General features: G+C 29.0%; 1 protein-coding gene across 5 annotated transcripts in view; it reads left to right on the top strand.

Moving 5' to 3' along the window:
- Nucleotides 1-20,819, top strand: part of LOC122637432 (sodium channel protein 60E) — an 85,467-nt gene that overhangs the window by 58,357 nt on the left and 6,291 nt on the right. For 4 of the 5 annotated variants that reach the window (XM_043829527.1, XM_043829529.1, XM_043829530.1 and 1 more), the window contains exons 4-17: nt 2,480-2,660; nt 4,701-4,778; nt 6,006-6,147; nt 7,120-7,254; nt 8,042-8,256; nt 8,634-9,145; nt 10,893-10,981; nt 11,208-12,574; nt 13,300-13,615; nt 15,920-16,036; nt 17,028-17,186; nt 17,360-17,656; nt 18,023-18,177; nt 19,591-20,077. In XM_043829527.1, coding sequence (XP_043685462.1) covers nt 2,480-2,660; nt 4,701-4,778; nt 6,006-6,147; nt 7,120-7,254; nt 8,042-8,256; nt 8,634-9,145; nt 10,893-10,981; nt 11,208-12,574; nt 13,300-13,615; nt 15,920-16,036; nt 17,028-17,186; nt 17,360-17,656; nt 18,023-18,177; nt 19,591-20,077 — 4,250 coding nt within the window. Of the gene's footprint in view, nt 1-2,479; nt 2,661-4,700; nt 4,779-6,005; nt 6,148-7,119; nt 7,255-8,041; nt 8,257-8,633; nt 9,146-10,892; nt 10,982-11,207; nt 12,575-13,299; nt 13,616-15,919; nt 16,037-17,027; nt 17,187-17,359; nt 17,657-18,022; nt 18,178-18,773; nt 18,920-19,590; nt 20,078-20,819 lie in introns of those variants that run through there. The other variant, XM_043829532.1, reaches the window with a different exon arrangement.

Below are 20,819 nucleotides of genomic sequence, written 5' to 3'. Positions count from 1 at the left end.
AGAGAGAGAGAGAGAGAGAGAGAGAGAGAGAGAGGGAGAGGGAGAGGGAGATGAAGGGAGTACGTATACATTTACGCGTAGAGACACGATTATTAGCTTTTCTCTCTCTTTTTTTCTTCTTCTTTTCTTTTTTGCTTTTTTAATTCTAATCGTTCGTTCATTAAGATCTCTTAAATAAATAGGTAATTCTTTTTATTTGTTGCTTCATTTATTTCTCTTTTCTCTTCTCAAGCGAAACGTAATTATCCGATCACGTGCAGCACGAAGAAGTCGTAAGAAAAAGAAAATGAGAATAGGAAGAAGGAAACTAGAAAGAAATTAAATGTTAGTTTTATAAATCATTGAGGTACTTGCAACAAGCTCGAACGTTTCTATAAGTTAATAAGTTTAAATAGCCGTATAAAGAACTGATATAATCGATCTCTCTCTCTCTCTCTCTCTCTCTCTGTCTCTCTCTCTCTCTGTCTCTCTCTCTTTCTCTTTTTTTCTTTCTTAAGCATTCATTTCGATTATCGCAAAAGATAAATTACCGTTGAAAATTATTGAAATACTGGATTGGTGAAAGCGTTAAAATTAATTCGAAATGTAATGATATACTTAGTTAAAGAGATACATCGTTGTTGTTAACTGGTTAGATAGTCAGTTAGTTAGTCGATCAGCTGACTAGTTAACCGGTTAACTTGGCTAGTCAACAGATCGTATCTTATAATATATTTTAAGGAACACGATTCTTAAAGGCTTATACGCTTGTCCCGATATAGTACTATTTTGAGGAACAATGGATCAGAAGTAGTGTACAGTGGCCACTCGTGCACGATTTCATCTTGGTGTCGACTTTAAAGTAGTCGTTCAATGAATACCTACTAACGACTCGTGTTTTTCAAGTGGAAACTTTATAACGAACACTCGGGATGAACGTTGTAGCCTCGACCAACCAACCATCCACCCATCCACCCACCCACCCACCCATTCACCTACTCACTCTTCCTCTTCTCTCGCTTACGTTAGATCGTTGAATCGATAGTATCGTTTTTTTTTTTTTTTTTTCTAAAAAAGATACTCGTTATAACTCTTCGAGAAATATTTTTCTTCTTCTTCTTCTTCTTTTTTCTTTTTTTTTTCTTATGCAAATTCAACGATATATATATATATATATATATATATATATGTGCGTATATATGTATATATGTAAATATATATCTAATTCGTTTTCAAAGTGTCGAATCAAAAGTCGTTTCACAAACATAATTTCTTTAATGTATATATGTGTGTATATGTGTGTGTACGTAAAGATTTTTAATTGGATTATAGGTATTATAAATGAAATTGTATTTAAGTACGTATATACAAATTTGCTGGAATACAAATTTTTAAACGATTATAAAAAAATGAATTACACTTTATATATATATATATATCTATTTATTTATTAATTTATTAATTTATTTACTTTCTTGATCGAATTATAAACGATAGATAATGGCTAAGTGTTTTTCTTTTGTAAATTAATTTTTAAATCGTTATTATGTAGAGACATACGAGCATAAATTTTTTCTATTTTACTTTTTCCCGATCTCAAAGATTGTAGGAAAAAAATATTCGTATAAAGCTCGTAACATTAGAAAGAAAATTAATCTAAGGAAAGAAGAAGGAAACAAGAACAAAATAATTCCTAAAAAAAAAAAAAAAATAAAAAAAAAAAAGATCAACGTCGAGGGATATAATAATCGATTTTTTTCTTTTTTCATCCCCTTCAAGAAACATCCCTTTCAAAAACCATTCTTTCATCATGTCTACGTATCTTACACACTCAATACACACAGTGATCCCATAGTTAATTATTATCTATAGATTATTAACGTTCTTTAAGAAATACCCCATATTGGATTTCGTACAAATAACGATTATCGTGCAAATAATGAAATATCGTCTTCACTGAATTGAAAAAGAGATAAAACGAACGAAAGAAAAAGAGAGAGAGAGAGAGAGAGAGAGAGAGAGAGAGAGAGAGAAAGAATGCAGTTTGAAGAAGTTTTCATCGTCTTCTTAGATACTTCATCCTGACTTTATAATGAAACGATTAATTTCGATCGAGTTCTCGATCATCATCCACCTCTTCTCACCCCCAATCTCATTCTTCTTATTTCTTCAGCTGCATCGTTCGTCTCTCTCTCTCTCTCTCTCTTTCTTCTTCAGTTTTTCTTTGTCCTCCTTCGTTGAATCGCAAAAGGTATTTCTAAGCGTATCGATTAATCAAAACGTGTCACTGACGGCATAATTATTGGGGTGAAAGGGTAAATGAAAACTCAGTGACTATATATATATATATATGCATGTATGTATGTAAATGTATGTATGTATGTATGTATGTAAATGTGTGTATCGTATTGTATTGTATGTATGTATGTAAAAGTGTGATGTATATAGGATATTAAAATTTAATACTAGGATAATTTTATTATTATATTTTATGTTACAGGCTTAAAGACTATTATTAACGCGCTCTTGCACAGCTTCAAGCAACTAGCCGAGGTAATGACACTAACGATCTTCTGCTTGATGGTTTTTGCCCTATTCGCTCTGCAAGTTTACATGGGTGAACTTAGGAACAAATGCGTGAAGCATCAAGAACCGAACACCACCCAGATCGATTGGATCGAGTAAGTTTTCTTAATTATTATTTTAATATTACAATATTATAATATTATATTATATAAGAAGAAAAGAAAAAGAAAAATATATATTATCTTCGACTAAAGTGTTCTAATGTTTTAAAGAGGAATTTAAACATAAAAGAAGGGTGTTAAGAAAAAATAATCGAAAGAAAAATTTGATCAATAATATCGATTGATTTTCAAATTCAAATTATTATTCAATATATATATATATATACAATTAAAATTGAATTCGTCCATTCGTTTGTATAACACAATCATCTTTATTAATCTTAACGTCACTCAATGTGATAATTATTGTACATACTTTTAATTATTGTATATATTTTTTTTCTTCTTTTTTTTATATATCTATATCAAAAAGGTTGTGGTGAAAATTTTTTTAATTATATATATATATATATTAATAAATAATTTATATATACTTATTATTACATATATATTTTTTTCTTCTACAGCTATATGAAATCATCATAAGATTTATCGTTAACATTAGGAAACAATTCAGTTCTCAAAGTATATTCATTTCTCAATATTAGGTCAACTAGTATCTACATCTAACATGTTCTCAACCTGTTTATAGATTATTCCTAACGTAAGGATATTTACCTAGTAAACGTAGTCTTCTAATCTCTGTTACGAAGCTACATCCAGTTACTTTGAACAAAACCGACCCTTAGAAATTCATTAACGATAGCCATTCTCCTTGATCTATATACACACGCATACACACATATATATTATATATGTGTACATGTGTTTGCATGTACGTACAACCTTTGGTTAAGTGGCCAAGCTGTGAAACTATTAATTTACTCACATGGTACCACAACAACAAGAACAAAGCGATGAAACTTGGACTTATTTATCGAATATACCAACTATGTGTATGTGTGTGTGTGTATGTATGTGTTAAGGTCAAAAGTTTCTAGGTTTGTAATTTTACAAATTGAAAGAATTACAAAAATATTACAGGCGACAAAGATTCTCGAAAATGGATAAAATTGATTTTTTAAATCATTTAGAAACTTTTAATATTATCTACATCTGTATATATATATATATATATATATATATATAGCAGCAAGATAAATATATAAATACATATGTCATTCTTGATTAATAACATTCTTGTTATCACGAATTAAATAAAAGCCATGTAACCACAAATTCAATTATCTTTCTGACATCGAGAGAATCACTTTGATGTATTAAATTTTCTTCCATGAGCGTATCGATTAGATAGAACGGTAATATCGAATGTTCGATAACTCGATAATATTACGCATTTTATCTATAAATAGCGTGGCACTAATTACGACTGCTATTTCGTTGGTTCGATATTTGGAAAAAAAATTTCCTAATCGATACTTCGAGTAAATATATTAGGTCAGTATTATATAAATAAAACGTATCAATGGATAATATATAAAGGCGATCACTATTATACAGATTTAAAAGAAAAAAAAAAAAAAAAAAAAAAAAAAAAAAAAAAAAAAAAAAAAAGAAAAAAAAAAACACACAAAAAGAAGAAAAAGAAAAAAGAAAGAAATGACACGATCAGTCAATTAAATATAACAATTTTTTAATATATTCTACAAATGATCGATCAATATTTATAATAAACAGTAACCCTGTCAACAATCATTTGAATTGACAAATAATATTACGTATATAACATGTCATTAAAAATAATGATCGAAAATATTCGTATAGACGCTTATTAAACCCTGTTAACTGTAATTATTTATTTTACAAAAAAAATACTTTACCATTGTGATAAAAGATATTCGAGTAAGTAGTAAAACAATGAAAATAGAAATTTAATATTTTAGGGATAAATAAAATGAGAAAGAATGAGAGAGTGAGAGAGAACGATATCTTTCTAAACGAATATCTTTTCTAAACTATTAAATTATCTTACGAAAACTGTTAGATCGTCCGATGGTCAGATCTCTTAAGTTAAAAATGGTTTGCTAGTTCGGCAAAAGCCCTTAAAAGAATTTTTCGTATCATCCCCAACAGGTGGACTTGGAACTCGTCCAATTGGGCTTTCAACGAGTACGAAGAGCCAATCATCTGCGGCAATGTAACCGGCGCCAGGTTAGTGTATTTCCGTCTTTATCCTATCATAAGAAACCCTTGAGATAAGCCAACAAGATATAAGTTGGATATCGTTGGCTTTCCATCGACTTTTACAAGACGAGCACAGTCATTTTTCGATCTTTTGGATCAAGGACATGATGGGACGTGACGGAGAGAGAGAGAGAGAGAGAGAAAGAAGAAGGGGTGGAGGGGTTACTATAATCCTCTGAACGTTGGATTTTTCTCCTCATAAAAAAAGATAGTCCTTCCTCCGTATGCTATTTTTTGTTCGAAAAGGGTTACAGTAAAAAAAAAAAAAAAAAAAAAAAAAAAAAAAAAAAAAAAAAGAAAGAAAAAGAAAAAAAAGAAGAAGAACAAAAAAAAAGAGAGAGAGAGAAGTTTCATACTTTATTTTCAATAGATACGTATCTATGTAATGTATATTAGTATACTATAGTATATTATTAGTAACGTATTGGTATAATATAAGTTACAGTAATTTTTCTTGAAGTATTATTTGTTAGTGGTGATGTAAGTTAACTATAATTATTTTATTAATAATGTTAACAATAATGTTTCACAGTATATTATAATATTTTATTGTGGTGAGTAGTATATTACTAGTAATTTAGTGTTATGCTAATAATAATGTACTATAGTATACTATTTTTTACTATAGTATTTACTAATAGAATATTGTTTTATTATTATATGTTACTACTATATTACTATATTAATTCTATATAATATTATCTTCTTTTTTTTTTTTTTGGAAAATAAAAATTACATATTATATATATATATTTTTTTACAATTATATTTTGCAATTATATATATATATATATATTTCTTTCTTTCATTTTTTTTTCTTTTTTTTTTTTTTTGAAAATAAAGTATACGAACCTTCTCTAATATATACATGTATATAAATTTTATTTTCAATACACTTTATCTATTTATTTCTTTTCCTGTTTTTTTTTTTTTTTTGTCTACACATTTACGAAATAGTATTATTATAATCATCTCGGTCGTACGAGAAAGGTAACATAAAGTTAATTCGAAATTGAAGGAATAAAATAAAATAAAAACTTGGTGCAAGTTGTTAACTGAATTCGCATAATTTCAACCCCCGTTCCAACGTTATCCGTCTATAGTAGTAATATATTTAGTAAACAATTTTCTCGACTAGTCGAACTATTCGTAGTCCGAGGAACGGACTTAGATCTATAGATCGTCTAATTGCAGACACTGTAACGAGAGCTACACCTGCCTTTGCGTTGGCCCGAATCCAAACCACGGTTACACCAACTTCGATAACTTCTTGTGGTCCATGCTAACCACGTTCCAGCTGATTACGTTGGATTATTGGGAGGACGTCTATAACAAGGTCTTTCTTTGTTGATCTTTTTTTTTTTTTCCTTTTTTGTTTGATTATTCTTTTTTTTTTTTTTTTTCATTTTATTTTATATCCTTTTCTTTAATTTTTTTTTTCTCATCATAATCACCCTCAATTCTTGGAAAGTGTCGTGGTAAGTTTTTCTTTCAAGTTATCACTTTGATCCCTCATGATATTCATTCGATCAAAAAAGGTGATACTTATATTTTTATAATTTATTTACATACGAAATTTAATACTTTCGCTTATGATTAGTAGCAATTTTTTTTTTTCTTATACTTCTTGTAAAAAAGAAAGAAAGAAAGAAAAAAATAATAATATTGTTAGTATATTTGTATACCGTTTGTACTACTTACGTTAGAATTATGTTGCGGTATGTAATGTATTAAATATTTTTTTTTATAACAGTAGTACAAAAATATTGCACCGAGTTATATTGGATCGAAAATTATTTTAATATTTCAAACCTTGTTATATCTCCCTATAACGAGATCTACTTTTTTTTTTTATTTCTTTATTATTATTGTTGTTAATATTATTATTTTTTTAATTTTTTTTTTGTTTCATCCTCAATCTTTGCGGCGTGTCGCAGTAATTTTTTGAATTTCATCCTTCATGATTCTTTTCACCAAAAAAGATATATTTTCATATTTTATATATATATATATAAATATTATTATTATTATTACGATGTACTAATAATATTTACAAAATTTATAGCGTAGTACTGCAGTACAGTTATATTATTTATTTTACAAATTATATAAAATATTTTTTTATGACATATTAACCTCATAAATATACTAAGTTATATTGAAAATAAGTTGGACATTTTTAAAAAGTCATCTCTAAATTGAAAAATATAAATTGGATGATATGGAGTTCTCAAAGAGTACAGAAAACCAACATTTTGCATCGGAACAAATAATTCATTAAAAATAAATTGTATTAATTAACAAACAGGTATTGTCGGCGTGCGGACCTATTAGCGTCTCGTTCTTCACGGTGGTCGTGTTTTTTGGTTCATTTTACCTAATCAATTTGATGTTAGCTGTCGTGGCACTGAGTTACGAGGAGGAAGCTGAAATTACGAACGAGGTAAATCATCGAATATTATATTACAATATTTTTTTTCTTTTCTTACAATTTTAATATGATATAAACAACTTTTTAACAAAATCAATTTAATTATATATTATATTTCCATCATCTTTTTCCTTTTATATTTCTTCCCTCCGTTAAAAAATCGAAAGAAGATTTAAGAGAAAATAAAGAGGCAAAAAAAAAAAAAAAATAATAAATAAATAAAAGAAGAATACGATATAAATACCTTCCTAACAAAATCAATTTAATTATGCATTATATTTCCTTCTTCTTTCTCTTTTTATTTCTTTTTCCTCCATTAAAAAATCGAAAGAAGATTTAAGAGAAAAGAAAAAAAGCCGATATAAATATCTTCCTAACAAAATCAATTTTTAATTATATACTATATTTCCATCTTCTTTTTACTTTTACTTTTTTTTCTCCGTTAAAAAATCGAAAGAAGATTAAAGAGAACATAAAAGGACAAAAATTAAATGAACGAATAAAAAGATTAAAAAAAAGAAAAAATAAAGAAAAAAATAAATAAATAAATAAATAAAACAAACGATTATTTCCAACGATCAACGATTTGATGCATTAAAATAAAATCAAATGGTGGTTACGTCTGTGGCAAGAAGAATGTTAAAAAAAAAAAATAGAAAAATAGAAAAAGAAATTAAAAAAAAAAAAAAAAAGAAAAAGAAAAGAAAAAGAAGAAGAAGAAGAAGAAGAAGAAGAAGAAGAAGAAAGAAAGAAAGAAAGAAACGAAAAGAAAACATTTTTACCCTCTTTGATTTTTTAGGAACGAAGGAAGGATTTAACCGACCATCGTGAGGACTCGACGTTTAGTTTCGACCCGACGAAAATCAACATTAAGACCCTCACTAAGGAGAAGCAAAAAAAGATAGACGCAAGGAAGGGTGTATTATTAAGCAGTTACACGAGAAAGAAGACGAGAAGAAGAAAACGCGGTAGGAGTTCGGCGGGCCAAGAGAAAAATGGTGGCGCACGTAGCAGGTTTTCATCGTTTATGTGTATATATATATATACATACATACATACATACATACATACATACATACATAAAAATATACATACATGTACATGTACATACCGATCGAATACCAATCTACTTCTTTTTTTTCTTTTTTTTTTACTATTTCAGAACACACAGTTAACACACACACACACTTTTCCGCATTAAAAAAGAATAAATAAAAAGGGGAGAAAAAAACGATTAATTTCATAGAGTCCTTATATCTTTTTATTCTTTATTTCTCCTTTTCTATCGTTCCTATCAAACGAACGAGAGAGATAGTTTATCTCTTCATCTCTTTTTTATTTATTTTTCTTTGAAACAAAACGACACAAGGGATGTTATAATTGTACTACAGGTCAGTTACACCAAGTCCAAGCCCAAGTCCAAGACACTCGAACGTCAGGCCGTCGCATCTTCCATTACAAAATGTAACACCAAGGCCACCGGAAGCGAGTACAGTTCATAGGTTAGCACCGAATCGTGGTATGTTACATTCGAGACAGGCAAGTAACAACAGTAATCAACAATCATCGTTGGATGATTCCGGTGTTGTTGATGATCACGATGGGGACGACGTTACGTCCGCCGAGGAACACGAGAAACGTGAACATCACCAAAGAGAACATAGGGTAGAACGTCAGGATAAGGATAAGGATAAGAATCAGGATCAGGATCAAGAAGAGGATCAAGGGGATGAGGAAACTAAAATAGAAGTCACTTCTTGTACCGATTGTCAACCAGCACCTGTTACCGTTTCCGTTAAAACGAGTAGTCGAGAAATCAGAGTTCTCAAGTGCAATGGCGTCAAAACGAAGAAACATATGTACGCGCTGCCTCCAGAGTACCTGTCGCATATTGTAGTTTTAGGTAAGATTTATTTATGCATTTTATATATATATATATACAAAATTATGTAATTATTATTTATTATAATTATATAATATATAATTAATAATTACAAAGATAAACATTAAATTACAATATATAATTATTAATTTTATGTATGTATATAATATTTTAAGTAAGATTTATTTATCTATTGTATATATATATATATATATATATTTTTTATTTTCTATGCTCCAAGCACTATACTCTATTTATTATTTTTTTTTCGTTTGTAGATATAATTATTTTTCTACATTATATTATAATATATGCATGTAAAAAAGAGACTGATGGATTTAAAATTGGAATATATGCAGTTTTTTGTAGGATTTTACTCAAGGTTACGTTCATTTTTCTTTTTCTTTTTTCTTTTTTTCTTTCTTTTTACGTGGACATGTCTGATATTTTGGAAAAATAAATTTCAAATCTATTTTTAATCCTTGGCACTATAATTAAATATATATATATATATATATATATATATACGCACGCACACACACAGAAAGAATATGTGAATTAAAAATATGATATATTTATGTAATTTTAAGATAGAATCTTATTCAAAGTCCCAACAATAATTTATCTTGTTAGGTGTAGTTATTTGGTATTATTTTTTTGTTTTCTTTTGTACTTTTTTTTGAAATAAGTTTTAAGTTTAGACAAACGTATGGTCATTTCTTTTTTAATCCGTTCTATTATAATTTATTTTTTTATATACCTGCATTATTTTTCTACACAAAAAAAGGGACAAAGATTAAGCATATGATATATACGAGTTTACCTAGAGACGGACAAAGAGAGAGAGAGAGAGAGAGAGAGAAAGAGAGAGAGAGAGAGAGAGAGAGAGAGAAAGGATTTTCTTCAAAAGCCAAATTTATTTTATCTTTTTAAATAGGATGTCCTGGATTTTTTTGAAATACTCGTGTTTTTTTCACTCACGTGTATATACATAGGTTCATATACAAATATGTTGAAAATAATTTTTTAAATAAAAATAATTTCGTATTGATCTATTTTATGATGCGAACGAAATTTTTAACCGATTTTTATTTTTACACGCAAAGTGTTTTATCGAATATTTTCTATACATGTATACATTTCTGTACACACAGACACACACACACACTGGGAAAATAATTTTTTAATAAAATAATTTTGCACTAATTTGTTATATTAGTTAAATATAATTTCACAGAGATTTCGTAGTACGAATGCTTAAAATAGAATATTTCATCATTTAAATTATATATCGAGTTGTATAACGTCGACATTTTTAATACAGAATTTTTTCCAAAGTTCCTAGATTGGCTCAAAAGTCACTAAATGGTTTTAAAAATCAATTACTCTTTTACGAGACTTTTTACTCTAAATTTCTTTTTCTTCTTCTCTCTGTTTTTTTTTTTGGCTTTGTTTTTTGTTTTCAGAGCCTGAAATCTTAAGTCCAGGAACTTTTTTATGATCTGAAAAAAAAAAAGAATAAATATAACAAACTAATTTAAGCTTCTACGTATATAGGAAGTTCATATATACGTAGGAAAAATTCTCAGAAAAGCGTAATTGATTTTCCCTTTTTTTTTTTTTTTGCTTTTTTTAATATCACTTAGGGAGTTTTGATTCAACCATCTGTATTAAAAATTCCGACATTACTTATTGATCGATCCCCATACACACACACACACACACACACAAACACACACATTTGTATATATACTGTTACTTTTTACAGACGATCTTCCAGATAGAAACTGCGAGAGGTGTATTCAATGTTGCGTAGACTACGAGGGATGGTTACGTTTTCAAAATTGTCTTTATAAGGTAAAAATAAAAAAAAAAATGTCACGCACACGTACACACACACACACACACACACGCTACGTATTTAAAGAACGAAAAAAATATTGTAGGGAAACGTTTTATCGATGAGTCGTCGAATAAAAAAAAAAAAAAAAAAAAAAGATCAACAACAACCACGACAACAACAATAAACACGAATAAATAAAAGAGAAAACAAATCCCCATATTTTTTAATTTCTTGTTATAGGTCGTAAGAGATCCGTTGTTCGAATTGATGATCACCCTGTGTATCGTATTGAACACTGGTTTTCTTGCGATGGAACATCACGGAATGAGCGAGTCAATAAGACAGGCATTGAACATTGGGAACAAAGTGTTCACGAGTATCTTCACGTTCGAATGCTTTTTAAAATTATTAGCACTTAGCAAAGATTTCTTCAACAACGGTTGGAACAATTTCGATTTGATCATAGTATCAGCCTCGTTGATCGATTTGACCTTCGAATTGGTCGATGGTTTATCAGTGATAAGAGGTTTAAGATTGTTGAGGGTATTGAAATTGGCACAGTCATGGACAACGATGAAGGTCCTATTAAGTATAATAATTTCAACGATCGGAGCTTTGGGTAATCTAACGTTTGTCCTTGTTATCGTGATATATATATTCGCGGTGATAGGGATGCAATTGTTCAGCAAGGATTATACCTTGGACAAGTTTTATCCGGATCCTGTGCCACGTTGGAACTTCAACGATTTCTTTCATTCGTTCATGATGATATTTCGTATATTGTGCGGCGAATGGATCGAGCCATTGTGGGATTGTATGCGTGCGGAAAAGGAGGACGGTCCTGGTACCTGTTTCGCCATATTTTTACCAGCCTTGGTTATGGGCAATTTCATGGTACTCAATTTGTTCTTGGCCTTGTTACTCAACAGCTTCAATTCGGAGGAATTGAAGCAAAAGAAGGAAGAAGTTGGGGAGGATTCAAAGTTGGCGAGATCGTTCGATCGGATACGTTCGATCGTTAAAAAGAAAAAATATCGTAAGGAAAATTCGGAGAACGAGAAGAACATGAGATTGGAGCAGATAGTTCGCGAAGTTATGGACAAGTCCGATAAAGAGAAATATGCTATACAAGAGACGGTGTTGAGCCTACCAAAAGACAATATTTACAACAGATCCTATCAGGAGAGTTTGAATCAACCTGTATTCACTTACGAACCGATATATCGTCAAGCTACTTTGACCACTTACAGTCAGAGCAGTCAAGAAACTGTTAAAGAAAATAAAAGGATAATCGAGAAGGACGAGACCAATGAAACGAACGTTGAGGAAAGTATAGAAATGGAAGTATTGAAGGATCCTGGTAAAACGGACGAGGAAGTTGCTATGTTACCGGAAGAAAAATCATCCTCTCAACCGGTACGTAGAGAAGAAAGAATAGAGAAACGACCTTGGCACGCATTGGTCAGTTACGTCGACGAATTGACCGTTGGTGGTAGAAGAGATAGCAAGGGTAGATACATTGACGGAATGGGCTCCTTTCCTATGTTTGGACGTAATAAAGAGCCGAAGGAACCTCAGGATTGTTTTCCCCAACATTGTTATCAAAAGTAAGTATTATTAAGGGACTTTTATTAACTTATAATTGATTATTACGTACATACATATATATCTGTCTCTCTGTTTCGTTGTACAATTCATTTTTTCGGCTAATTTCTTATCCTTCCATTTAACGTCAACGCATTCGCTGCGGATGATCATTGATCGGTCAATTGGTCCAATTACTCACTAGTTGCTATTTGTGTGTGTCGTCAATTATATCGGATGAATCAAAAACAGAATACATACATACATATATATATATATATATATATATATATATATATGTATGTATACGCGCAAACACACACGCATATACAAAACCGCGATACCACTAGAGATGGTATTTGATTTTTCGTTTCTTTTGAAAAATGCAACGAATATGTTACAAAGTAGGGTTGGCCACGGAGTATATAAAAAAATATCGCTGACTCACCCGCGACCTTTTATTATCTCTTACTCGCTTGTTCGATTAAATGTCGGATGAAAATCTGGTTCTATCTATCCTCCTTCTCCAAAAAAAAAAAAAAAAAAAAAAAAAAAAAACCATCCAAGCAAATAGTTGTTAATCGACGAAGATCGTATGGTTCCCGGATGGATAATAAATTGCTCACCCTGTATTTTTGTAAAGAATCAACGAACATGCGGGTTCGTTACGTATATGTATACGTGCAGCACGTACGATAATAATTTTTTTTCTTTTTTTTTTTATTTTTTCTTTTCTTTTTTCTTGCAGATGTAGCTGTATCAATCGTTGCTTAGTAACCGACATAGGAAGAAAGTGGATAAGAATACGTACGGTTGTACTTTCTGTGGTCGACACACCTGCCTTCGAATGGATGATCTTAGTATTGATATTTGCATCCTCGATTACACTTTGCTTCGAAGATATATATTTGGATGACAATCCATTCCTGAAGAAAATCCTTTATTGGACCAATCTAGCTTTCTGCGCTTTATTCAGCATCGAGATGCTTTTAAAGTGGTTGGCATTAGGATTTTGTAAATACTTCACCAGTTTCTGGACGATCCTGGATTTTATAATAGTTTTCGTAAGTAAACGATAGAAATACGATAGAAATACGATATAGATATTTCGGGGAGACTTTCTTTCTTCTTTTTTTCTCTCTCCCTCTTTCTCTATCTTTGGTAATCGTTTTTTTTTTTTTTTTTTTTTTTGCATTTCTTTCTTTCTTTATTTATTTTTTTTTTTAAAGCTTACGCCAAAGAGACTTTTTATACATACATATATATATATATGTGTGTGCGTGTATGTGTGTGTGTGTATTTTTATACTATTTGTACACGCACGCTTGGGCGCTTAGGCGCACACGCATTTATGTATGTATATTATATATATATATATATATATATATATATATATATATATATATGTATATGTGCGTGCACAAAAAAAAAAAAAGAAAAAGAAAAGAAATATGGAAAGAAAGAAAACAAGAAAAAATAGCTGGAACGCGCATAAATGAGCTTGTGTCGCTGTGGCATGACTCATTACTTTTTCATGGTTAGAGCGATCGATGTTTTTTATTCTTCGATTAATTGTTTGCTTATTTAATTCATATATTTTATCCTATTTTGTCTCTGTAATACCCTATAATAGGTATATATAATACGTATACATACGTATACACACACACACACATATATATATGTGTGGATGTGTGTGTATGTGTATATATGCATTGATCGACGAAAGAATAATAGTAATAATAATTAATTAAAAAAAAAAATAAAAAATAAAAAAAAAATATAAAAAAAGGACAAAAGAGATTCTAAACAGGCTAACCTATTTGAAACGTTGTTTCGGTGTTCTCTTTTCTGTGTGTTTTATGTGTCGCCTCGTGGATACAGGTACGTTAAACTATTACGTTTTTTTTTTCTCGTACACATTATTAAAAAATAATTAATTTTTTTTTCCATTTCAATTTTTTTTTTTTTTTAAATTCTTCCTTTGTTATTACTCCCTCCCTCTCTCTCCCTTTCTCATTTCAATTTTGATAGATCAACAAAGTGCATGTTACATATGCATGGCAATGTTCCTCTTTCTGTTATATATATATATATATATATATATATATATATATATATTCGTCGTTATTGATTTAAACGTTATTCGTATACACAAGTGTTCGCTTCACATGGATACAAATACTCCATGGCTTTTTACATTATTTACATTCATTCGAAGATCTCTGGTAATATATGCAATGATATGTGCAATTGCCTTTCGTGTTTTAAAGATTGCTTTCCTTGAGGGCTGAGTGGGTGGAGATGGAATAGAAATAAAAGAAAAAGGAAAATAACACGTTTTTCATGGGCTTTGCAAATTTGAGCTCTTTCAACATTTGTTAAAAATTTTAATTATAAGCTAAATGTTTGCTTTTTTCTTCTTATGAGATATATATTTAATAATAGTAATAATAATAGTAATAATGATGATAATGATGATGATGATGATGATGATGATGATGGTAAAAATAGTATTAATATTAAGATCGATTTATTAAAAAAAAAAAATAAAAAAAAAAAAAAATAAAAAAAGATATATATCACTGCGCTAATTCGACGATTGCACTCGTAGAAAAGGATTATATACGGTGGGTCAAAAGTTCTTAAGCGGGTCGAAAATTTTCTAAGAGATTTATGGAAATCGATCGATCATGTTTCTTTCGATAATTAATTTTTTTTTTCAATAGTCAATTTTTACGATAACATTTTTTTTTTCCTTTTTTTCTTTTCATGAGTTTTTATAAAATCGCTCAAGTCTGACCGCTACGAGCTCGAAAAGGTTTTTTTTTTTAAGGGCGCTAATTGATTTATTTCTTCTTTATTTATTTATTTATTATTTATTTTTTTTTTTAATTAAGAGAAAATTCTTAAGGATACCACTTAAGGACTTACTTTTGGCTCATCTTCCGTGTAAATATGATTATAAGATATATACAAAAATTTTTTTTTTTCATTTATTTCTTTTTCTCTTTATTTTCTTCTTCGATTCGTTTGTAAATAATAAATTTCACGTATTCATTCGTTGATTAACTCTTTCGCTTTTTGTTTTCTAATTTTTTTTTTTTTTTTTTTCCCCTGAAAAATATCTCGTCGCGTTATTTCGCGAGGGATGAAAAAAGAAATTGCGTTGAAAATGTTCGATTTGCGTGTTAGCATGACAGAAATATTATTTTTGAGAGGAGTCGAAGAATGAATTTAAAAAAGAAATAAATAAATAAAAGAAATCAAAGGATAAAAAGAAAAATCATAAAAAAGAAAAACAGGGAGAAAAATTTTCTTTTTCCTTTTGGTAACGATTTACCACACGAGGTTTCTTCTTTCAACAGGTATCCATGTTTAGTCTTTTGATAGAAGAAAATGAAAATCTAAAGGTACTACGCTCGTTGAGAACGCTAAGAGCACTGAGGCCTTTAAGAGCGATATCAAGATGGCAAGGCATGAGGGTACGTGTTGCTTATCTATTCGAGAGTGATGTTTAACTTGTTTAAATTTAAATATATTTGAACGATCGATTAATTGAATAACTATACTTATTGGGTTGATCAATTATACAATATAATATGTATTTATTATATATATGTATATATATATATTATATTATATATATATATTTATTTATGTATGCATGTATGCAATATTAATTACATTGGTATATTTAAATTGAAAATTTTGTTTTTATTTAATCACACATTGATTTTAACCCAACAGTACAGTTAATTACGATATTATAAATATTTATCGGATTTTATAATAAATATATATATATATATATTTTTTAAAGGATATTATATCTTATAAGGATATCGAAATATTTCAAAAGTTATCATATTAAAATTTAGTATAATATAATATAAATAGTATATATAAAAATATAATATAAAAGAGTCACTATACATATTATATAAGATATAATGTAATGCAAAAAAAAAAAATTACACGATATTGTTTACTAACATATAAAATATTTCCAAAATTTACATAAGTAGGTATAACAAATCTTCAATTCTAATAAAAAAAAACTTACTACATACATATATATGTATCACATAATATTTTCTTTTTTTCTTTTCTTTAAATTGAATATCTTAACAAAATATAATACAGTCACTTTTATCGATTCTATTATAAAAAAAAAAAAAAAAAAAAAAAAACAATCCTATCTTAATTCATTTATTTAAATACAATAGATTAAACATATTTATTATATATTACTTATATCAGTCATACAATTTAAATTTATATAATACAATATTATAGATAAAAATTACGATCGCATTCATTCTATTCTAATTTTTGTGTTAATCATAACGAATTAAAAAAAAAAAAAAAAAAAAAAAAGATAAATGGAAAAAAAACACACACACAAACACCTACACACAAAATAAAAAAAAAAAAAAAAGAATTAATCGTTATATTTTTCAACATTGTATATAGATCGTAGTGAACGCGTTGATGTATGCGATACCTAGTATATTCAACGTGCTCCTCGTCTGTCTCGTGTTCTGGCTTATATTTTCGATAATGGGCGTCCAATTTTTTGGCGGTAAATTCTTCAAATGCGTCGACGAGTATGGAGAATTATTGGACATATCGGTAAGTATAACGACGAACCTTTTCTCATTCTTTTACATCTCCTTTTTTGATAAACGAATTCAACGAAATTCCGATGACATTCGATGTAATATTCGAGAAACGCATTCATTATTATTATTTATTATTTATATTTGTTATATATATATTTTTTTTTGTTTATTTTATATTTTTAGATAGTAAATACAAAGGACGACTGTCTGAATAAAAATTATTCATGGGAGAATAGTAAGATTACATTCGACCACGTTGGTATAGCTTACTTGGCACTCTTTCAAGTGGCAACGTTCGAAGGTTGGATGGAAGTAATGGAGGATGCCGTTGATGCAAGGGGTGTCGACCTACAACCCCAAAGGGAAGCTAATCTTTACGCTTACCTTTATTTCGTAATATTCATCGTTTGCGGCTCCTTCTTCACATTGAATCTATTCATAGGAGTTATTATAGATAATTTCAACATGTTAAAAAAGAAGGTAAGATTGTGTTATTGTTTTTATATTTTTTTTTTCTATCTCTTTCTCTCTCTCTCTTTCTATCTCTTTCTTTTCAATATACATACAATTTCTATAGACTCGCAAGGTCTCTAATTAATTTTTGAAAAGTACTAAATGGTTATTCATTTCTTTTATATTTTATATACATATATACATATATACATGTTTAATGAATTATATACAAATATATATATATATATATATTGTATGTATATATGTGTGTATGTATATATATATATGTATATGTATAAATAGATGTATAGATAGTTCTCTTTAATGGTATAAGATGAATATTCAAGATGGTTTTAATTTAATCAAGTACACGTATCTTTTTCTTCATTTCAGTACGAAGGTGGCGTGCTAGAAATGTTTTTGACCGAGAGTCAAAAACACTACTACACTGCCATGAAAAAGCTCGGCCGTAAAAAGCCGCAAAAAGTAATAAAACGTCCGATCAACCAATTCCTCGCAATGTTCTACGACCTGTCCAATTCCCGAAGGTAAAATAACACATATGTACTCGTTTTGTGTTTTCTGTTATATATGTAATATGTATATATAAATATATATACATACACGTTTATTATATATTTATTTATTTAATTTTTAATCTCTTCTTTTTAATTTCGTCTCTTTTTAAAATTATTTTTTGCCAATTGTCGTCTATTCGATCGCTTCATTCACTTTAATAACGAACTATATATTGTTTAATTCTAAATATACTAACAAATATATATATATATATGTAAATAATAATAAAAAAAAAAAAAAAAAAGAAAAAGAAATTCTGTGATCGAGTCGACAGATTTTAATAATCTGCTATTTATTTATTCGTTCAGTATTTTTTAATATTTTCATAGATTGGACATATTATTACATCGATTTATATATATATATATATATATATATATATATATATATATATATATATATCGACAAAATATTTTATCATTAATTAATAAAAATACTGATCAAATAAATATTAATGATTTTGTTTTTATAAACAATGTGTACATTGCTTTCGTTGTTTGTTGTATACACACACGCACACGCACACGCACACGCATACGCACATATATTTTTGGAACTCGTTTAGCGGAACATACGAAGGACGTTATGCGAGCCGAAGATTATCGTCGTTCGTCAGACGAATGATCAAAGTTCTTCGGCCAACCTCTTCAATATTTTCGACTTGCAACTTCGTCACTTCTATATTTCGCTTCACAAGATTCTAAAAAAAAAAAAAAAAAGAAAAAAAAGAGAGAAAAAAAGAAATAAATAAATAAATAAATAAATAAATGAAGACATATAAGAAAAATATAGAAAAGGAGGAACAACTGCAACGCGCTTTTCTGCTGATAGCGAAGATTGGATTACAAGGACGAAGGAGCGCTTAGCTGCTTTTATTTTTCCATGTTTGTATTTTGTTTACCTTTTCTACTTCTTCTTCTTCTTCTTCTTCTTCTTCTTCTTCTTCTTGTTTTCCTTTCTCTTTTTCTTTTTTACTTTTCAAGATGTCACACTCACTCACTTTGAGAGAAAATGAGCGACGGCAATTTCAAGTGATTACGTTAAAAAGAAGATAAAATAAAATAAAATACAATAAAAGAAAAGAAAATAAAAGAAAAGAAAAAAAAAAAGAAGAAAAGAAAACAGAATGAAGCTATTATAAACGTTGGCTGGCTTTGGCTTAAAACACTGGCTTAAAACGCACAGTGTAGGAAATAAAAAAGGAAGATGACGAAATAGAAGGAAGAAGGAACGATAATTAGATCTGAAACTTGCTTATTATTATTATTATTATTATTATTATTATTATTATTATTTCTTCTCTTTCTTTCTTTTTATTTTTTTATTTCTCCCTTATCCTGCCGTCGTTCCTTACGTTGAATAAACTTCTCTCATATTTACAGATTCGAAATAGCAATCTTCGTTTTGATATTTCTCAACATGCTGACGATGGGAATCGAACATTACAATCAACCGCATCCAATATTTTTCGTCTTAGAAGTGTCTAATGCGTTCTTTACTACGGTGTTCGGTTTGGAAGCAATAGTCAAGATTATTGGATTACGTTATCACTATTTCACCGTACCGTGGAATCTATTCGATTTCTTGCTCGTCTTAGCGTCTATATTGGGAATACTTATGGAAGATATCATGATGGACTTTCCCGTGTCCCCGACGCTCTTGCGGGTGGTGAGGGTGTTCAGAATCGGTAGGATCTTAAGGCTCATTAAAGCCGCTAAGGGTATTCGTAAACTTTTGTTTGCGTTGGTGGTCAGTCTTCCGGCATTATTCAACATTGGAGCTTTACTTGCCTTGATTACGTTCATCTACGCCATCATTGGTATGTCCGTATTTGGACACGTCAGGAAACAAGGAGCTTTGGACGATATGGTGAGATATTTTTTATTTTTATTTTGTTCTTTCTCTTTCTCTCTCTCTCTCTCTCTCTCTCTCTCTCTCCCTCTTTTTTATTTTTATTTTATTTTATTTTATTTTTTTTTGGAATCGTCTTAGAAAGGTAGAGGACTAAGGACGGTTCGAAAGGGTATTTGATATTTATAAGAAAAACAAATTTTTTTAGGTTATAAAACTATGTTATTTTATTCTGTTTTCTGTTTTGTAAAAGAAGCCTTAATTTTTATCGATCGATCCAATGCACGAACAACTCGTTTTATTAATTAATTATGTAGCATCGAAGGTGAAAGTGAAATTAACAAAATGGCGGTAAAGTAAAGAACGATAATTTTGAAGAGATTCGATTTATTTGTTGTTACGCAAGGAAATCAATTTCTTTCTTCCTTTTTTTCTTTTTTTTTTTTCAATCTGATTTTATAAACAACTCGATCAATAGCGTTTTGAAATTATCGTAGAAATTTGTTCGAGTTGACGTATATTCACATTTCGTCGTATCCCGATCGTAAAGTTTTTTTTTTCCGAATTTATCAAAAAATCGAAAAAAAAAGAAAAAGAAAAGAAAAAAAAAAAACTAGATGAATCGACAATTTTTTTTCGAAAATTCAAACCATCTTCAATCCCTCTTAAATTACTCCGCGATTGATGAATTTCACGCCTACATAGATCTTTACTACAAAAGCGTCAACGTATAATCTTCAAACGAAGAAGAAAAGAAAAA

This window comes from Vespula pensylvanica, chromosome 2 (genome assembly GCF_014466175.1).
Source record: "Vespula pensylvanica isolate Volc-1 chromosome 2, ASM1446617v1, whole genome shotgun sequence".
NCBI lineage: Eukaryota > Metazoa > Arthropoda > Insecta > Hymenoptera > Vespidae > Vespula > Vespula pensylvanica.
Note: the sequence above shows the minus strand (reverse complement) of the source record. Positions and strands in the feature narration are given on the sequence as shown.